General features: G+C 40.8%; 1 protein-coding gene across 4 annotated transcripts in view; it reads left to right on the forward strand.

The window, feature by feature from the left end:
* Positions 1-817: 817 nt before the first annotated feature.
* zfr2 (zinc finger RNA binding protein 2) overlaps positions 818-19,816 on the forward strand; it is a 23,020-nt gene continuing 4,021 nt past the window's right edge. The window contains exons 1-17 of one of the 4 annotated variants that reach the window (XM_020612999.1): positions 818-973; positions 2,737-2,992; positions 4,082-4,190; positions 5,096-5,323; positions 6,212-6,546; positions 6,843-7,031; positions 7,266-7,506; positions 7,856-8,043; positions 8,625-8,744; positions 9,386-9,555; positions 10,965-11,091; positions 11,206-11,411; positions 11,752-11,920; positions 13,529-13,703; positions 18,322-18,410; positions 18,974-19,069; positions 19,242-19,353. In XM_020612999.1, coding sequence (XP_020468655.1) covers positions 921-973; positions 2,737-2,992; positions 4,082-4,190; positions 5,096-5,323; positions 6,212-6,546; positions 6,843-7,031; positions 7,266-7,506; positions 7,856-8,043; positions 8,625-8,744; positions 9,386-9,555; positions 10,965-11,091; positions 11,206-11,411; positions 11,752-11,920; positions 13,529-13,703; positions 18,322-18,410; positions 18,974-19,069; positions 19,242-19,353 — 2,863 coding nt within the window. In that variant the 5' untranslated portion in view covers positions 818-920. The remainder of the gene's footprint in view (positions 974-2,736; positions 2,993-4,081; positions 4,191-5,095; positions 5,324-6,211; positions 6,547-6,842; positions 7,032-7,265; positions 7,507-7,855; positions 8,044-8,624; positions 8,745-9,385; positions 9,556-10,964; positions 11,092-11,205; positions 11,412-11,751; positions 11,921-13,528; positions 13,704-18,321; positions 18,411-18,973; positions 19,070-19,241; positions 19,354-19,816) is intronic. The other 3 variants (XM_020613000.1, XM_020613001.1, XM_020613002.1) reach the window with 3 other exon arrangements.

Below are 19,816 nucleotides of genomic sequence, written 5' to 3' on the forward strand. Positions count from 1 at the left end.
GTATGGACCACCATTTAAAGGGTAAGTGTTGCATTGAACTGCATACAATTGTACAGGTGTGACCATTAAAGTGGCCTGGCAGTGTATTATGCTTTGACATTAGAACAACAAATCATCTCTTTTCACGTTATTATCGATCTAAATTAATCCACTGTCAAATATAGGAGCTTGTTAAAGCTCCAGCGTGTGATTTTAGGGGTTCCAGCTGGAACTGGTCTAAAAAGGGGTCTAACGACGCCTATGCCTGTATTAAGAAGCTCCTTCTGTTTACCCTAGATTCTTTATCATCATTGTCATCAGCGTGACTGATATGTAGCAAATACCGCAGGAGACTATGCAAGCGAAGTGAGAGAACTCACTTCAATCTACTTCCGTCTTCGCTAGCCCGTTATCATTCTGTAGAATCTCGTCTTTAATAAACTTTATCCCAGTGGATAATCGGCGTCTTCTAAGTGTAAATCACAGACTGTATATTTAGTGTATACTGTACTGTATATAGGCTGCAGCCTGTTGTGTAATTTGACAGCGTAAACTTACTTGAGGCCGCTGAACCAAATGCTTTTATTAGCAAGAAAATTAACATTACTTAACTGCACCATCACTTGCATTGTTGAATAGGGATTTTCTTTTACGTTTTTTTTTTGCTAAATTAGAAAGTTAAAAGTTGTATATGACTTGAATAATTGTATGCAATGTATTGTGAAAAATGAGAACTATGCATCTAAAGTGTAAAGAATTCTAATTCGTATTTCATTTTTAATATATATGTGATTACGTTTTGTTGTATTTACCAGTCACCGTGTGTAAGATTTTTTTTTTCGTCTGACGCAGTTCGGGCGTTTCAGAGCAGTCTTTGGAGGGTGAATTATTTTGACAACCAATTTCATCTTTGACGTTGGCTGCCAGTACTGTATGTCAAGATGGCTGCGAGCAATTATTTCGGCTTCACACATGGTGCCGGTCCGCAATACAGGTAACTCAAATGATGTAGGTCGGTGTCATGCTGTCTGTTGAGTCACATTTGTCAGTCGTCGAGTGATATCGGCACAAACACGACCTCAGTGGGAAATTCACTGCGTGGCGATGCAGAGACCGCTAGCTTGACCCGCTAGTTATGTTAGCTCATGTTAGCTAGCTGAGTCCGCAGGCCAGCGCTTCACAACATTAGGTGAACCCTAATACGGTCATCTTCGTCAGGAAAACTGCTACTTAGGGTTCAGCACTTTACCACTTGGTGTACTTTACCAAAAATATCAGTTATAGCAAGTGTCAGGCTGCTGGTTAAGTTAGCCGAGCTGCCTGTAGCGGTAGCGATGGAGAGAGAGTTTAGCCGGTGTTTAGGATTTAAGAGGGCTGACCCTGGTCCGCTGTTGTATAAGGTCCTGTGTCTCACAAACAGGGTATTTGCTATAGCCATCTGTTCAATAACAGCATGCTGATACAAAGGGAAAGCTAGATTTAGATGAACACCATTTACCAGTACAAATATCAGCTAAACCATATACACCGTGACTGACGGGTAATCAGTGAGTGAGAGTGTCCTATTTTGTCTGTGTGTTTATGTCAGGTGTGCTGGCTAGCAGTCAAGCCAAAACACTACCCAAACAAGAGTGGACTGTTTTCTCTGCAGGCTGTGTCCCCTGCCCTGATGTGAAAACATTGATAATCAGTCTTAAAGATCACGTTAAATCCTAATTCTTTAGACTTTTGAGTTTAAACTTCTCAATCCTCAAACATGACAGTGTGTTAGAGATGTACAACTAAAGTGAAGTGTTAATATACAGCTGCAGCTTACTGTTATTTTCATTATGGAATTAATCTCAATTGTTTAATAAAAATAGTGAGAAAAGTGAACTCTGAAAGTCCAAGGTGATAGGGGGGTGTCATTTGTGCTTGAGAAACCACTTAAATTGGTAGTAGATTGTTATTAAACTGTTATTCAGGTATGAAAATAGTTAAAGATTATCTCTTGTCCAGAGCTTAAGAGGCTTACTGGTGGCACTGGCAGCTTTAGTAGCAAGCAGACAAGTAGTCAACATTGATTTGTTTTCCTGTTTATTTTGGCTATTTAAGTATCTGATATGGTGACAAATGCTTAGACATGAGTTAGCGCATGTTATGTAGCACTTGCATAATCTTGGAAATTAAGTTAATATTTCTGCAGTATCCTCAGATTTGTCCATAGTATGAGGTCATTAAATTACAGTCATTTCTATAGAGGAACTCTTAAGATACTCAGTGGACAAGGCACAGACTAGTCTGGAAAATAGGTATTTTCAAATCTCTCTCAGTTGTCTCTGTTCCTGTTGTCTATGATTGTGCGGCTGTTTTGTATTTGCACAGATTCAGTTTTTATAAATCAAGTTAGTGTGTTTTCTGTCTTCTCATTTTCTTTCCTACTGTTTCCTTTTTTGTTTCTCTGTTTTCTGACAGTCAAAGCTGCTCAGTCTCTCTATAGTTTTGCCTTCCATACCTAATCTTAATGTAATGTTAACATGTTGTATTTAGTGTTCCTGCCCATTTGTAGTCCCTGTTGTTTATAATTTCTTTACATTTGAAATTAGTTATTTTTACTTTGAAATAGAGCTGTAGTGATTATTAAGCACTGAGTGATCAATCAGTCAATTGACTTTAATTCAACAACTATTTGGAGAAATCTGTAAAGCTGTCTCAAGTTTGACAGTGCACGTGTTTCTCATAGTGACTTGACATTTCTCCCCCTCTCCTCTCCTTCAGTACTCAGCCTCCCACAGCCTACTCCCATCCCTCCACAGCCAGTTACACTGTCCAGCAGGCTCCAGCTGTGGCTCATGCAGTGACTGCATCCTACTCTCCATCTCCAGTCCAGGCAGCCCAGCCTGTGGTTTCTGCCCCTTACCCTGCCTATCAGAGCCACCAGGCCCCCCCAGACTATGCCTACAGGCAGCCAGACCCCCCGGCCCCCCCTCAGCCCACCACAACCCCACAGACGTACCAGGTATACTCAGACACGGTCAGTCTCTTTCTGATTTCTTATGATTTCTGCTTTTCAGTTTCCTATAGCTTACTGTATAGTAGCATGGTCGTCTAGGATGTTATGTGATGAATTTTATTTTCATTTTTCACGCTTTGCTTCAAGCTGCTATGATACCAGCACAGACAGTAGTGCATGCAGCTTCTGCATCAACTTTGATCATATTCTCATTTTTCAAAAATAAAGTGTTGATCAGAATTTAAAAGTGCATTAACTAAGATTTTACACATTGACAAATAAAGCTAAAATGGGACAGGATGTGGTGTCTCTCAGCTATACTGCCTCCCCTCCATGACTGTGCTGCCTACAGCCCTTCTGTTGTTATTACTGCTTCTCCACCCTCAGTTTTGATGGTTGGTCCGGACATTAGCCCTGCCTTGCCTCCTAGTGAAGTTTATAAGTGTTTATCACTTTGTGTTTTTCAAAAAGTCAGAAACAGTGGCGGCCAGACCAAAGAGGTCTCAGAGAGATTTGGACAAAGAAAGAGCAAAAACCATGCTTAACATTTGTTTGGTTTCTGGAGATAGAGAGTGAAGCAGCAAGAGGACTCATTTGATCCAGATACGGTGCTCTTTCTTCAGAATGTGTTAGCATCTAAAGCTAATGTGTTTGTTTTAGTAACATTAGCGACCTGGCATGATCATGATTTTACTTTTGTGTTAAATGAATATAGATTTTAATTTGGGAGTAATTTGAGCTTTGTGTCATGCTAGGGCTCTCCCAGCCCTGTTTGGGACTGTCTCCTGACTGTCACCCTCGCCATTTGACACTGTGCTGCTGTTGAGCCGGGAGTCATTAGTCAGCTAACGGTAGCTTAGGACTGGTGCTAGCTGTGTTTACTAATGTTAGGAAGCCGGCAGGATGTGTCACTTTGAGTCTCGCTAGATCCTCTAGTGGCTAAAAAGGAGTTAGTTAATGCACCTTTAAAAATCCTTTAATTCTATTAAAATGCTTTAATTCTATGCCTTGTTATAATAAATATGCTTTTAAAAAAAATCTTGCTGCAGTTATACATTTTAATATGCTGCTTTGCCATTGAATAAAACGTTCACTTGTAAACACCAACAGGATAACTACAGCTACGGACGCCCTGCTGCTGTGACTACATATGATAATAAACAGTACTACCAGACAAGTATAGCTCAGAGGACACCTACAGAGAATTACTACCAGACTGGTGAGTCAGTTTATTTTTTACATTCATGTTGTCTTTCATGAAGTTTCTGTTGGTGTTAGTGCTGATCAATTATTCAGTGTTATCGTTTTGACTTGACTATAGGGCCATAATGATATCATATAGGTATAGAAGATATTATGGACTGATTTTAGCTTATCGTGTGGGTATATGTTGACTGAAAACTAGCAAGAATAGCACAGAATTTTCATCTATGCTTTTTCCCTCCTTGAAAGAAATATGAATGAAGAGATTTTCAAATTGATCAGGAATTTATTCCCTCCATCCAAAACTCCTATAGGTTGAATAGGACTTTCTAAAAGCATTAAGAGCTGACTAACTCTGAAAGAATAACAAGTAGCTTGAATTTAACTCAGTGCACACTTTTTCAGACACATTTTTCCTAAAAAACATCTTGTCTTATATTCAGACCAATGTGGTATTTTCAGAGCACCATTATCTTTATATTCATTATATATTTTTTCTCAAGTGCATGTATGCTGAACACATGAGATTGTCAGGCTAATGTTACTGTGTGTATGAATATAGAATACTGACATAAACCAAAATAAAATCAATTAAGACCAAATAAAAATAAAACAGTGTTAAAATGTAAAACTGTGTGGAACACTGAGAGAGACACACACACACACACAGCTACCATCATTGTTGGTATTGTTTACTTTGCACTTTTGAAGGGTAGTGTGGTATATGGTATGTGAAATGTGTCTGCTGCTCATTTGTTAGTGATATGAAGGGTCTGCTAAACAGTCTGACAGGCCGTTGCAGAGGAAGCAGTGAATGTTTCAATTCTATTTTGCTTTTGTCTCTCCTTGTTCTGATGCCTGTCATCTCCATCTTTATACCCTTTTCATTGCCCTGCTCTCAATCCCCCATTTCTTTATCAGTAGGAGTGAAGAGCGCCTACAGTCCAGTGCCCTCGACTGTGTACAGCCAGCCACCTCCTCCCCAGAGGCAGGTTACAGCCCTGAAACCTTTGGCTCCCTCCAGCTCTGTGTCCACCAGCTACAACATCTATCCAGTGTCCACCAGTGTCCAGCAGCCTCCAACGCCCATTTCATCCTACACCCTCGGCTCCTCCTTCAGCTCCTCTGTTTCAGCTACTTCCTATTCAGGTAACATAATTGTTAAGATGAGGTCAAAGCTTGCATTGTGAATGATTCTTCCTCTTATTTATAATTCTGCATTGAAATGTTTTCCTCCACACAGTTTTGTTAGCTTCTTAGTCCCATTCGGATGAATGTATGTCACAGAAACAGCCAGCAAACAGCTGTGCATTGCACTTTAATGGAGATGGATAAACAAACCTGATGCACATAACATTATGCAAAACCAGGCACATGGCTGCCACAATCTTTTCTCTTGTACACGTAGACCACAATGTTTGAAAACACTTCTTATAAAGTACAAATCTCATCTTTATGTGGCTTGGCCTAGTGGGTTTTGTTGTCCTTTTCTCCTCCTTCTGTAGTTTGTTAAATAGATCCAACCTTAAGGTACATCCATGCCACCACTTAATATGGTTATTCCCTCTAACCACAGGGGGACATACTGAGCAAACTGCTGCTTGGCACACCAAAATGAGGAGAAGATGACTTCAAACTACTGTGCTAGGGCTACCTTCTATTGCAATGCATGCTGACTGACAAAAAATAAAATAAAAACAAAGGCTCATGTAGAAGAGTCTCAGTCGACTGACAGATGTCTCAACTAATGACTGGGCTATTTGACCGTTAGGGTGCAGCCCTACTTGGCACCATTAGTTTTTCATCTTGTGTCACATATGGCAGGTCAGATGAGAAATGTATAACAAAAAAATAAAGCCCTGTTGTGGTCCTTTGTCTTTATTTGACCTGGATGCTGCCCCCCTGGTGAAATTAAAGTGCAGCTTATTGCTTGCATGTCTGCTGCTGACTGTTCATATTTGACTCATATCTTGAATGCTTTGCTTTTCTCTAATAACTCTATACCCTCACTCTCTCCCTCTGCTCTGTCACCCTCAGGCATTAGCTACTCTAGCTATGATTCAACTGGCTATACCTCTACTTCCACCCCTTCTTATTACCAGCCGGCCCAGCAGACTCTCGCCCAGCCGCAGCCTCCACCGCAGCAACCGCAGCAGCCCCAACGGCCCCAGCCCCCCATCCAGCCTCCACCCAAACAGCTGACAAGCTCATCCTGGAGCAACTCAGGAAGCAACATGGTGACAGTTCCAGCTGGAAACATCTACAAAAAGCCGACATTTCACCAGAACAAGCTGCAGAAGGCCAAAGGGCCTCCCAAGCCGCCACAGCTCCATTACTGTAACATTTGCAAGATCAGCTGTGCAGGGCCTCAGGTAGGAGGTTGTAAATGATACGATGCTGAATTCATGAGATTTTTAAGGGCTTTTAATATAACAGCACTGTTTTGTTGTGCATTAGAGAGCACCAAAAGACAATGATGTGAAAAAGAGAGCTCAGAGTATGTTTGCCTCTCTTTATGAATTAGCTTGTCATCATTATATGTCAGCAGTTGTCTGATATGATTATAATATATTGAATTTATTTCATTAGAATAAAAACAGTTTGATAGTGTTTGTTTGAATGTGCATGTTTGGATGCTTCAATCAACTGGTTTGATTTACTGCACCAGACATACCGAGAGCACCTTGAGGGCCAGAAACATAAGAAAAAAGAAGCGGCCCTGAAGTCTGGTGTTCAGACGGGGACCAGCAATGGGCCGAGAGGGGTCCAGACTCAGTTACGCTGTGAGTTATGCAACGTCTCCTGCACTGGAGTGGATGCCTACGCCGCCCATATCCGAGGAGCCAAACACCAGAAGGTTAGCTCAGCTGCTTTTTATTTCCTACAATATGTGTTATTGAAGAAAATATCAGCAGCTGTAGAGAATACTGCTTTGCTTTTATTAGCGGACATGACTGTGGTGTATTTGTGATGTTCCATCTGAGCTGCCAAGTCTTGGAACAAAACCTCCCAGAGGGATTTGAGGTAGAATTAAGTATCAGCTTTAAGTGTTTGTATCTCCCTCTTTCTCTTTTCTTTCACCCTTGGAAAGGTGGTGAAACTTCACACCAAGCTGGGCAAACCTATACCTTCCACTGAGCCTGTGTTGGTGAATTCTGCTCCAGTTGTCACAACCTCGACAGCTGGGAAAGCTCCGGTCTCCAGCTCCACTCCTGCCTCTGTTTCTACCACTTCGACTCCCACTGCAACACCCAAACAGGTGGCTGTAAACACCCCGGCTAAAACCACACCGCCAGTCAAGAAACCAGCTTCTTCCAAAATAATGGTCATTTGTAAGTTTGTTGATTTGTTATATAGAGAATTAATGTTTTTTCTCTTCATTTAACCCATTTAATATCGAATGTCTACTGATCTAAACAATCAATCAGACAGTGTTTGCCACCATAGTACAGATGCACAGTGCACAAAAAGGACACAACTTGACAGTTAACGTAAAATCCTTTTTAATATGGATTTCTGGTTATATTTCTGGTATATCTAAATGGAAATTTTATATTTTCTGAAACTTATTTTTCAGTCTTTGGAATAGAAACAGAGGTCTGTTGTTGTTTTTCCAAACAAATGAGCACAACATTTCTTAACTTAGCTCTTTAAAACTGTAATATCTGGCCTGCCTCACAGCCACGAAGCCAGCCAGCACCCCAGCAGCTGCAGCAGTGACAGCAGCAGTGGTGGCAGTGCCAGTCAAGGTTGAGGAGCCCTTGCACCAGTCACTTCTGAAGATGGAACCTCAGAGTGAGGATGAGGACGGTGACAGAGCTGGAGGTCAGGGTGACATCCAGCCAGTGGGGCACGACTATGTGGAGGAGGTAGGCAGTAGTACAAACATTGCCCAGCAGTTTCATCTACTCCCAAGACTTTACAGTATTCAAGTTAAAGAAAGAAAGATGCAGGTCCAGGGTTTAAAAAATTTGTACTTTGAGTCTTAAAAGTTAAACTTTATTGTTACCTGTAAAGTACTCTCCTTACATCTCTGTCAAATCTTTGTCAATTTGTATTGTATTCAGCCCAAAATTCAGCTTTGGTAAAGTATCAGTTGTAATCATGTTGCAAAATAGTAATAATTTTAATAACTGTTGCATTTTTTTATGTATGAAAGATTTCCTATAATTATCTACAGTTTAAAAATGTCCCTGGTAGGCTAGTGGTTAAGGCACAGCGCTCTCCCCGCTGCACCCCCCGGGTTCCAATCAGGGTTGGGTCAGGAAGGGCGTAAAACACATGCCAAATGTCAACATTGCGAGTCGTCAGTGTGATGATTCGCTGTGGTGATGATTCAGGAAAAGCCGAAAGTGACTTGTTCTTTCTTTATCTACAGTTTAAGAATACGCTTTGTGTTGTGGTGCTCCTGCGTCATAATATATTCTCCTGAATGATCTGTCTGTTTTAGGTCCGCAACGATGATGGCAAAGTGATTCGATTCCACTGTAAGCTATGTGAGTGCAGCTTCAATGACCCCAATGCTAAAGACATGCATCTGAAGGGAAGAAGGCACAGATTGCAGTATAAGGTAAGAAATGCTCTGGTTAATTATTTCATATGGTTATGAGCTGAAGCATTAGAAAATCTGTTGAATCTTTACCTTGTCTTCCTCTTTTGCTTGGAAAGCAACAAAATGTATTTCACCTATTATGCTAAGAATCAGGGCTGAATGGGTGGACTGGTTTGACAGCAGTGTCTGAATACTTTGCTTTGACCCAGCAGGTTCTTCTCTTTTTGCCTCTGTGCACAGATTTGATAGCAGGTCTTAACCAAAAGTAATTCCTGGATATCTTCAAGACCCATCAGTCACAAACATACAAAGATGTGCACAGTATGCACATTAATGCACAAATTATAATATAATCCTGTATTAATGCACAAGCAAAAAGCCTCACAAGTATCAAAAAGTTGAGATTTTAACTTTGCTGCTATCAGGAACACTAAACCTCATCTCTGAACATGTTTTTAAAAAGCTCAAGTTTCAAAGGCAACAATTGCTCTCTGTGTGGCTTCTAACTCAGAAAGGAGAGAAACAGATTGTTTCATTCTGTTGGCACTAGTGTGGGGATGGCATGGCAAAGTATAGGATCACATGTGCACTGACTGTCACAACATTCTCAATAAATTCCCCTTACGTTTGTCTCTGTCCTTCTCTGTGTCTCTCTACAGAAGAAAGTGAACCCAGAGCTTCCTGTGGAGATCAAGCCCAGTAATCGGGCCAGGAAGTTGCAAGAGAGCAAGCTGAAGAAGCAGAAGCAGAAGGCGGTTCTGAAGAGACAGAGGGACGATGAGCAGCGCTGGCACATGGAGATGAGGTCAGAGTCGTGGCCGGAGATGAGGTCAGAGTCGTGACTGGAGATTTCAGTCACTAACCCACTATGACATTAAAGTACACGGGTTTCCTTGGTTGGTACTGAAGAGAAAAGGCAACATTGAGGAAGACACATTCACACTAGTAATTTTAGTTAAAGGGAAGTCCTAACGTTGATCAGCTGACTGAGATTCATGTAGGAACACATGGAACAAAAGGGTTTTTTCCATTATAGGAACTTGTCGAGATAGATAATGCTCGTCCCAGGCTCTAAGTTTGTTTCCGCTGCCCTCCAACTGCTTTGAAGTGCATCCCAGGAGCTATATTTCGGCGACTGTCAGGAGGTAGTACTAAAATCAAGTACCAGGAATGCAAGGGGGTAGGGGGTGGGTGCGTGCAGCACGGTCGCCCTTATCTTTGTCTTCACACCTCAAGGACTTCACTCGTTGGTTTTAGAGGTGAAAAGGTGGCTTCAGTGAGTGAACCGTGGGCAAAGCAGTGAAGACATCACATTTCTGCAAGTTTGTGTTCTGTTTGTTCAACAGCTGTTTGATAAACTGCACATACAATCTCCCTTTACTGGCTCATTGCTGTACTATAGAGTGATTCTTCATGTCCTCTGCTCAGGCTCGTGTGTGTAAGAGGACCACAGCCCCTCGCTCCTCTAAATAGAGACTGACACAGTGAAGTAGAAAAACAAAGCAGGGCGGTCCATGTCAACCCTTGAGGTTATGTCGGGGTGACCGTTAAGGGAAACACGGGGTGTACCACTCATTAGGTTCCAACAGTGACAGTGCAGCTAAAAGGAATTTCATGCTGCACTTCCCATTCTCTTGACTCTGTGACACTAGTCAGTCACACAGTCCTTTATTGTCAAATAAAATATGATCTTTCAACATAGCCGTCCCTGGTAGGCTAGTGATTAAGGCGCAGCGCTCTCGCCGCTGCAGCCCAGGTTCGAGTCAGGGTTGCATCAGGAAGGGCATCCAGTGTAAAACACGTGCCAAATGTCAACATTCGAGTCGTCATTGTGATGATTCGCTGTGGTGACCCCTAAATGGGAAAAGCCAACAGGAGAAAGTCATTATTAGTTGAATTAGTTGTAAAAAATTTAAACCTTCCTGCCACATCTGGTGTATTCACTTCAGTAACGTTCCTATACTGTACAATAACATTTTTGCCATAGCAGGCCTGTGCTTTAATTCTTCTGAAACTAATTGTGTACCTTCAGATTTTCTTCAGCTAACACAGAGCTTTTGACAGGAGACCCCAGTACAATAATTATTTTATATGGTACAACATAGATTAGAGTAAATGTTTTGTCAAAGTGCTTTTTATGGAGTACTGAGTACTTTTAATGATAACCATAATATTCCCCTGGGGGATAATTGACTTTTAATGAACTGGGTTTAAAAAAAAACTCCCCCTCTCCTGCAGGCGATATGAGGAGGACATGTATTGGAGGAGGATGGAGGAGGAGCAGATGTACTGGGGGGAACAGAGACGCAGGATGGGTCCTCTACCTCTGATGAGCCGCCCTGGTATGCCAGTGCCCCCTCTACTGGTGAGCACTGTAACTGCACTTCTTTTTGCTTGGTTAATGTACTCTAGAAAGCAGAAAACGTAATGAGACTTAATGCCAAGTGTGATCAATGGCTGCACTCCCCCCTCCCTTAAGACATGTGTGCGCCGGCCTGACTCTCCTGACGACCGTCACATCATGGCTAAACACTCCACCATTTACCCAGTGGAAGAGGAGCTGCAGGCTGTTCAGAGGATCGTCTCCCACTCTGAGAGAGCCCTAAAACTGGTGTCAGACTCCCTGCTGGAGAAAGAGATGCCAGCTGTTGCTCCAGCTGCTACTGAAGGAGGAGATGAAAAATGGTAAAAAAGTGACATCTGGGAGATAATCGCATTTTTTCTGTCTGTGTTGGTGTAAAACAGGGATAAAGGTATTTGAAGCAATAAAGCACTTTTGTTGTGTGGCATAAACTAAAGACCTACTGAAGATGCAAAGGTATTAAATGTAAACTCAGAAATATAAGCCATTCATAAATAAAATGTTGAATGTGTTTATGTCACTGTTTAAGATCCATCAGGTTGCTGCTGAGAAATTTGAGTCTGTATCAGTTTCAGCAAATAGACCATGAATCCACAGGGAATCTGCTGAAGTTTCATCACAAGACTGAATTTGAAGCCAACTTGTCCACTTTTCTCTCGACAGTACTGAGAACTCAGCCCGGCTGCTCAAAGGTGTGATGAGGGTGGGTATTCTGGCCAAAGGCCTGCTGCTTCGTGGCGACCGGAATGTGGAGCTCATCCTGCTGACTGCTAAGAAACCCACCATCTCTTTACTGAAGAGCATCACCAAGCAGCTGCCTAAGGAACTGGCGGTAAGGAAACATTCAGATAAACTGAAAGACTTCTAATCTAGAAAATGTTTTGGACTTCCCTGCTGTGTGTAGGGGAGGGACTGTGGTAAATGGGGAATTCAACATTTTCACATTTAAGGTTTTATCTAAAATGTTATTATTTATTGACATTTACTGTTTTTGGGGATCATATTGAAGAACTGAAATCTAAATCCTTACAAAAATAGCATATTGTCAGGTGGAGTAAATATTTAAAAAGAGGAAGGTATTCTTTGTCATTCCCTGCCTTATGACTTGTGTCATAAGAACAGGATACCGAGGGACTGAAAGATGTTAGTTACTCCTAAAGCTCTTGTTAAGAGAGCAGAGCAGCTTAATCAAATGTTGCTATATAGTCATTGCTGTAATCCCTCATATTTTAGCAACCAAAATACAAAATTAGAAACTACCAACGCTGACTTCACACTAACTGGGTTCATCTCCTACGCTAGAGTAGATCAGGTATCATTAGTGAACACGTACAACTGCCTCCCACAACCAGAAGTAAGAAAGCTGTTTGTCCTCCACACATGTATTAATGATTAGAATTATGAGTGCCTTCAGTGTGAGAGTGAAATCTCTCGAGTGGACTCTTGGCATTTTGTTTCTGTGGCTATACAATGTGTGTTTGCTGGTTGTACTGAGTAAAACTACATTTTAAGCCATTCAGTTTGTTTTCCAGTCACTGTCATAAGATTTTTAGACCTCATCCCAGACACACTATATCTTAAACATACTGTGGGAATTCTAGGTTTGGAACATTTTTCCATTTTTACAAAAGACTAAACTGCCTCTAGGCTAAAAAGGAAAAACCCATATGAAATATTCATTGACTTTTAGGGATGGGACGATATGACTTTTTCTCGATACAATTCGGTACACAATATGGTGTGTACAATTCAATTCAATCACGATGCAATTAAAAATTCAATGACAGCAGTGTAGGACTAACTGTGGAATACTTGTACTTCATTCCTCTTTCCCCCCCTTTTTAGGGCTGGTTTGTTTATGTAAAGAACAACCAGATATATTGACTTATCTTCTGTTATCTTATTTGCAAAAAATATGAAGTCGCTGGCGTATGGAGACCACACAATGTATATTGCTAGACAAAACAATACATGTTGTGATGATTTTGTATCACAATATATTGTCCCATCCCTGTTGACTGATTTCCATTTAAGGCCCACGAAACAGAGGTTGGGGAACCAAATAAAGGTTGTGATGTGTTGTAATTCCTCAGTCTTCCTCCCTCCTGCTTCAGCTGTAATGAGTGTTGCTTTTCACTGATCTTTAGATTTACTGCCTGGTTATGACACCTGAATCCTACAGAGTGAGATGGGGCTTTCCTTCCTCACTGCCCCTTTCTCTCCTTTACTATTGCAAAGATTTTACTGAGTAATGCTTTTGTTCACATCACTGACCCAGTTTAAATAAGGGAGCTAAAATCTCATTATCTTTGAGGGGAAAAAATCCAGGATTAAAAACATTAGAGTATTGCCCCGTAACCTTGCCAAACAAGGCTGTCCTTTGCCCCAAAACCCCTCCTCCTCTGTAGTGAGTAATTCCAAGTGTCCTTTTAACTGGCAGACATTTTCTGAAGATCAGTATGAGGTGCAGGCTCACCCCGAGGAGGCGAACATCGTGATAGTTTCAAGCAAGGAGCCCAAAATGCAGGTGACCATTTCTCTCACCTCGCCGCTGATGAGGGAGGACCCTGCTGCTGAGAAGGACAAGCAGGCAGGAGGAAAAGCGGCTGAGAAAGGTTAGAGAAGCCAAAGCTTTCAGTACCAGACTACCAAATGTTAGCGATGTGTGTAATACACTCACATATATACAACCCTTTGCTCCACCTTTCCACGTATTAGCAGCCTAATATTTAGGCTGAGTGCTCTTAAATTACACAGAATCACAGGTGGGACTTTAACTAAGCCCACATTTAAGTTTTTTTTTTTTTTCTTTTAACGCCTAAAATAAGAATTAACTCACACGTTCATTTGCCCCACAATTTTCACTTCCCCCATTTTTTGCATTTACACTAGTCCTCAAAATCTTGATTTCATTTCCACATGGGAATCAAAAGCCGGGCTCTCCGACCTTTCTGTGCCATTAGGGTATGTGTTTATTTGATGAACACATGCTCAGATAAAACCTCTGGAAGACTGTACTAGTAGACTGACAGGAAGATCAGTGTTCAGATAATGCCCAGGGATGGAAATGCTTCAAATGGTTTTACAAATAAAATTTTTTATTTTAAACTGGAGATAATCTTTGCTTCTAACCTGTGAGGGGATTTTGAGGTCCAGTGACTTCCCATTCCCTCTTCTGCCATCCCTGCATCATAATGTGGCATTATCAGTGGGTTATAAGGTGTTGGAGTGTCATTTTATCGCCTCACAATGATCGGTTTTAAAATAATAATAAAATAACATTAGTTAATCCATTGTCATTACTTTTGAGATCATTGTGTTGCAAACACTCCTCTGCCTGCTCCGGTAACTGTCAGCATTTAAATGTGTTTTTCTCATTTGGAAAACATGATAGAAATGTTTTCTGTGGCCGCTGTTTTTTATTTTTAAATTTTTGTTTGGGTTTGTTGATCAGTGCCCCTAATTCTGTATCAGCAGACCTAGGCAAGCCAAAGACTAATCTGAAGACCACACTCATACACATACCACTAAGAACAGTAAAAGTGACAAAAACAGCTTGCCCATGTTTATTGAGCTTTCCAGAGTAGGAAGACCCTCCTGTGCACGATCATCAGAGGGCCTCAGCTGCTGCTAAATCCAAACTCCCAGCTCTAAGAGGCGTGATAAATATGGCTCTTTGATTCTAAGTGGTATGGTAGTGTAGACTTCAAACAAGTGGCTCTGTTTTTGCTGTTTCCCCTGTAAGAAAGACAATAACCTCTGTTGTTGCTACATTTATAATGAACATGGAAGTGTGGAAAGCCCCAAGGCTGATGTTGCGAAATATTACGTCATCGCAGACACTAGTAATCACACTGAATGTTCTGAACAAACCTGTCATTTTTCATTTGTTTTAGGTGACCAGTTATTGTCTTAATATGCTCATAAACCTTTCACAAATAGACACATCCAGCATAACTTTGCGTTTTACATTTATAGTTCCACTAAATTAATCTTTGGCTTTGTTGAATTGTTTTGAATAGATTTCACTTCACTGTAATTGGTTTGCATTTTTGTTGCTGAAAGGAGAGGTTCACAATCTTTCAAGCCTCACTTATAACAAGTCTGTTGCAGTAGTCATCGTTTTGGTGTTCTGATTATTGATTTAAGTCAAAATTGAAATATTGTGAAGCTGTCCTTTATAATATGGAGGCATGTAGGGAGCTTTTTGTCTCTTATGCTTTTATCTGCTTGTGAAGTTTACGTAAACATAATTGCAGAGGTATAATGGAATCTATTGCTTTCTAAGCAATGGTCTGTAGAAGGGGATGCAACAGTTTGTCTTATTTCCAAACCCTAAATTTGAGTATTCTCCAAAGAGGTCCATGTGTCAGTTGTTAAATGCTTTGAAATGGCGATAAGACATGGATGGATCTACAGTAGCATCTCTAAGTCAGGCTCTCATACAAAGCAGTTGATCCAATGCAACAAATAGGAATTACTGAACACTCAGTTAGTGTCCAGTAAAGTGAAATTATAACAAGTATAATGTCAAAACGGCTCAAAATAATTGGAAATATTTTACACAGAGGGTACAATAGGGCTTGTGCTGTGAAGGAAACTGAACTTGGACTTTTTTTATGAAAAATGTTCATTTCCTGAACTGAAACTTCTACAGTAATAGAGTGATGAAAATCTATTATAAGAAATGAGGAAATGTGTGTTGTAAAAAGGTCTGAAAGATAGAAACAGACTTAAATTAGCATGGTTACCTACAGTGCCTTGCGAAAGTATTCGGCCCCCTTGAACTTTGCGACCTTTTGCCACATTTCAGGCTTCAAACATAAAGATATAAAACTGTAATTTTTTGTGAAGAATCAACAACAAGTGGGACACAATCATGAAGTGGAACGAAATTTATTGGATATTTCAAACTTTTTTAACAAATAAAAAACTGAAAAATTGGGCATGCAAAATTATTCAGCCCCCTTAAGTTAATACTTTGTAGCGGCCAACACAAACTAGACTTTTTCAGTAATTTGTTGCTTTGCTTTCCTTCATCAAAAGGACCTAAACAATTGTTAACCTCAGCTCGAAAATGATTTTCAGAACTCAAAGATCTCCGGTACAGCCTAACACTAAACAATTCCTCATGATCTGCCTCTGCAGGGGTACTAATGCCATCGGAGCCACACTGTATAAAACAAATACATGAAACGATCGATTTAATTCATGTAGACTGATGAATGCACTTTTGACTGTTTTGGCATTTTGTGATGTGACTTTGTGGTGTTGGGTGCCTTTAATCCTTGTGTATTTCATCTCACTCCAACAGTGTGTGAATACATTTTATATACTTCTGTTTGCAGGAGTGTGTGTGTGTGACAGACAAATAACATATGTACAATAGGTCAGAACAAAACTATCTGCCCAGTTAATGTAATTGTAATATGATCGTTAAATTGGCTCATGGATAGATGTTAAAACGAACCACCCTGTTGTTTATCTGTATTCAATGGCCCGTGAGTCAAAATTCACACCTAAAGTCATTCAAATGAATCATCATTAGCGTGGAAGGAAAATACTTAAACAAGTCTCACTCATCCACTAACATGAATTAGCGAATTGCGTGTTTGCTTAACTGCAACTAACAAAACGAGGATGTAGGTAAATATTGAAATTCCCTTCGATTGGTGGCCAGTCTGTAAAGCACCGGGTGAGCAGGCGCTCCCTATTGATGAGCTTCAGCTAATCCATCGCATTTCCCTGTAAATAGCTTTCTGCATGAGAAAGAGACCCCCCCCCCCCCCCCAGAATGGCCAAGTCAAAGTCCAGACCTGAATCCAATTGAGAATCTGTGGAAAGAACTGAAAACTGCTGTTCACAAACGCTCTCCATCCAATCTCACTGAGCTCGAGCTGTTTTGCAAGGCGGAATGGGCAAAAATTTCAGTCTCTTGATGTGCAAAACTGTTAGAGACATACCCCAAGCGACTTACAGCTGTAATCGCAGCAAAAGGTGGCGCTACAAAGTATTAACTTAAGGGGGCTGAATAATTTTGCACGCCCAATTTTTCAGTTTTTTTATTTGTTAAAAAAGTTTGACATATCCAATAAATTTCGTTCCACTTCATGATTGTGTCCCACTTGTTGTTGATTCTTCACAAAAAATTACAGTTTTATATCTTTATGTTTGAAGCCTGAAATGTGGCAAAAGGTCGCAAAGTTCAAGGGGGCCGAATACTTTCGCAAGGCACTGTATAAATTTGCCTTTATTGCACCTTTCCCATAAAGGAAACTTTGACTGGTCATAGCAGATAAAGTGTACCTTATAACTCTTCCATTTGAAGTGCCGCAGAGAGCCCTGACGGGGAGTCGGCATGCTCAGTCCCCATGGACTGTATATAAAAGATGGTCAATGTGTCACCACTTCTCCAACAAAGTAAAATTGAAGCTAAAATATGAATATGTCAGGCATCATCTTGGCATTTGGCAACCAAAGTTATTGAGTGACAGATCGTCTATCAAAGCTGTCAAATCGTTTGTACATCCCATTTTTTATCATCAAATAACTTAATAAAAACAAACTTACCAGTTTTTAGTTTGGCTCATGTCATATCCGCTAACAAGGAATGGGCAGGGTTTATGACCTACACTGCATCCAGCTGCCAGGGGGTGATTGAGTCACGGTGGCTTTGCTTCCGTGAGCCGTCATGGCATCATTTTTATAGTCGGCGCCACGGCAATGGCAGTTAAGCATTAATAAAATGCGGACATTTCTAAAGTTATTAGTTACACCTGTGTTTGACAAGTCAAAATGGATTTCTAGAGAAAGGGCTACTCAGGCAGATGATAGTGTTTCCAGTTTTTAAGTTACTGTAGGATGGACTAAAAATCTAAAATGTATGTAGATTAGTCAACTTTTCTCTGACCGCCTTGGATTTCCTTATTTTTGCATGTCCCTGTAACCCTCTATATAAAGAACACACTGGTGCTGTTTTACTACTTTTTGCAAGTGTAAAACATAAAAAGGCTCTAGTCTTCCTCCTTCAATTATTTGCCCTTTCTTCTACATCTTCCCCTCATTATTTTTCTTACTGCACAAGCTGATACAAAGCGCTGTTAAGGAAGAGTCTGGTCACATTAGATAAACATGAGCATCTAGTGTTTTTACAGTCTCATCAGCGACTGATCAGTTTAACAAAGCACTTAGTTTCACTATAAGTCATGAGCCCATACATGTTATCTCCACCAGGTGTGGCTGACAAGGACCCTCCTGATCTTTTGAATAAGAAGAAATGTCTAGAATACCTGGCTGCTCTCCGTCACGCCAAGTGGTTTCAGGTAAATGCGTTACCAGAGCTTGAGCTCTGTCTTGCCTGCCGCTGTGCGACCCTAGCAATGGTTAAGAAATAAATGCCATTTGAGAGTTTCTTTTGCGAAGCAGGATGGCCCACGTTGTCAGTTATGAGCAGATGTTACATAGGATTTAGTCTCTTCTGTAGTTGTGAAGAAAAATCACTGTGCTGTCATGTGAAATTCAAGATTATTCTTGTTTCCCTTTTTCTTAGATGGCCACTTGCTTTGTTATGTTTTGTTGTTCTGACGTGCCACCAGCCCTAGGAGTAGTTTTTGAGACACTGTTGTCCAGATTGATTTATAACAAAGCATTTTATCATAACCAGAAACTTTACTACCAAGATGAGAAACTGTGACAACACATATCTTGTAGAATACGACAACGTATTAAGAAGTTATTGCGGAAGTTCTTTTAATGTGTGTCGCAGCTCTGACTATTCAAACAAGGTAACAACATTAAAACCTCCTGTAGGACTGAAGAACTCTATTCAAAATGTATGTACCATCCAGAATAAATGCCCTTTAAATGTTTTTCCTCATGTCTCAAGGCTCGTGCCAATGGACTGCAGTCCTGTGTGATCATCATCCGGGTGCTGAGAGATTTATGCCAGCGGGTGCCCACATGGGGGAAGATGCCCAGCTGGGTAAGCGTCATCTGTCTATGTTTTGACTATATATCATTCTTTATTTCTCGTGAACCTCTCTCACTGTATACTGTTATATGAGGGTAGGTATTCCAAGCGTACCATCTGAAAACGTTCTAGCTTGTAAGCAGTTTCACTGTGTCTGTTTCTCTCTGTGTGTTCCTCCCTTCAGGCAATGGAGCTGCTGGTGGAGAAGGTGATCAGCAGTGCTGCAGGCCCGCTCAGCCCAGGGGAGGCCATGCGCAGAGTCCTGGAGTGCATCTCCACAGGCATACTGCTGCAAGGTTAGATAACTATAAGGAAACAGGAACTTTATTATTATTAGTTTTTGGTCATTGTACAGTGGGTACGGAAAGTTTTCAGACCCCCTTAAATTTTTCAGTCTTTGTTATATTGCAGCCATATGCTAAAATCATTTAAGTTCATTTTTTCCTCATTAATGTACACACAGCACCCCATATTGACAGAAAAACACAGAATTTTTGACATTTTTGCAGATTTATTAAAAAAGAAAAACTGAAATATCACATGGTCATAAGTATTCAGACCCTTTGCTCAGTATTTAGTAGAAGCACCCTTTTGAGCTAATACAGCCATGAGTCTTTTTGGGAATGATGCAACAAGTTCACACCTGCATTTGGGGATCCTCTGCCATTCCTCCTTGCAGATCCTCTCCAGTGCTGTCAGGTTGGATGGTAAACGTTGGTGGACAGCCATTTTCAGGTCTCTCCAGAGATGCTCAATGGG

The sequence above is a fragment of the Monopterus albus genome, unplaced genomic scaffold (assembly GCF_001952655.1).
Source record: "Monopterus albus unplaced genomic scaffold, M_albus_1.0 scaffold129.1, whole genome shotgun sequence".
In the NCBI taxonomy this organism is placed as follows: Eukaryota; Metazoa; Chordata; class Actinopteri; order Synbranchiformes; family Synbranchidae; genus Monopterus; species Monopterus albus.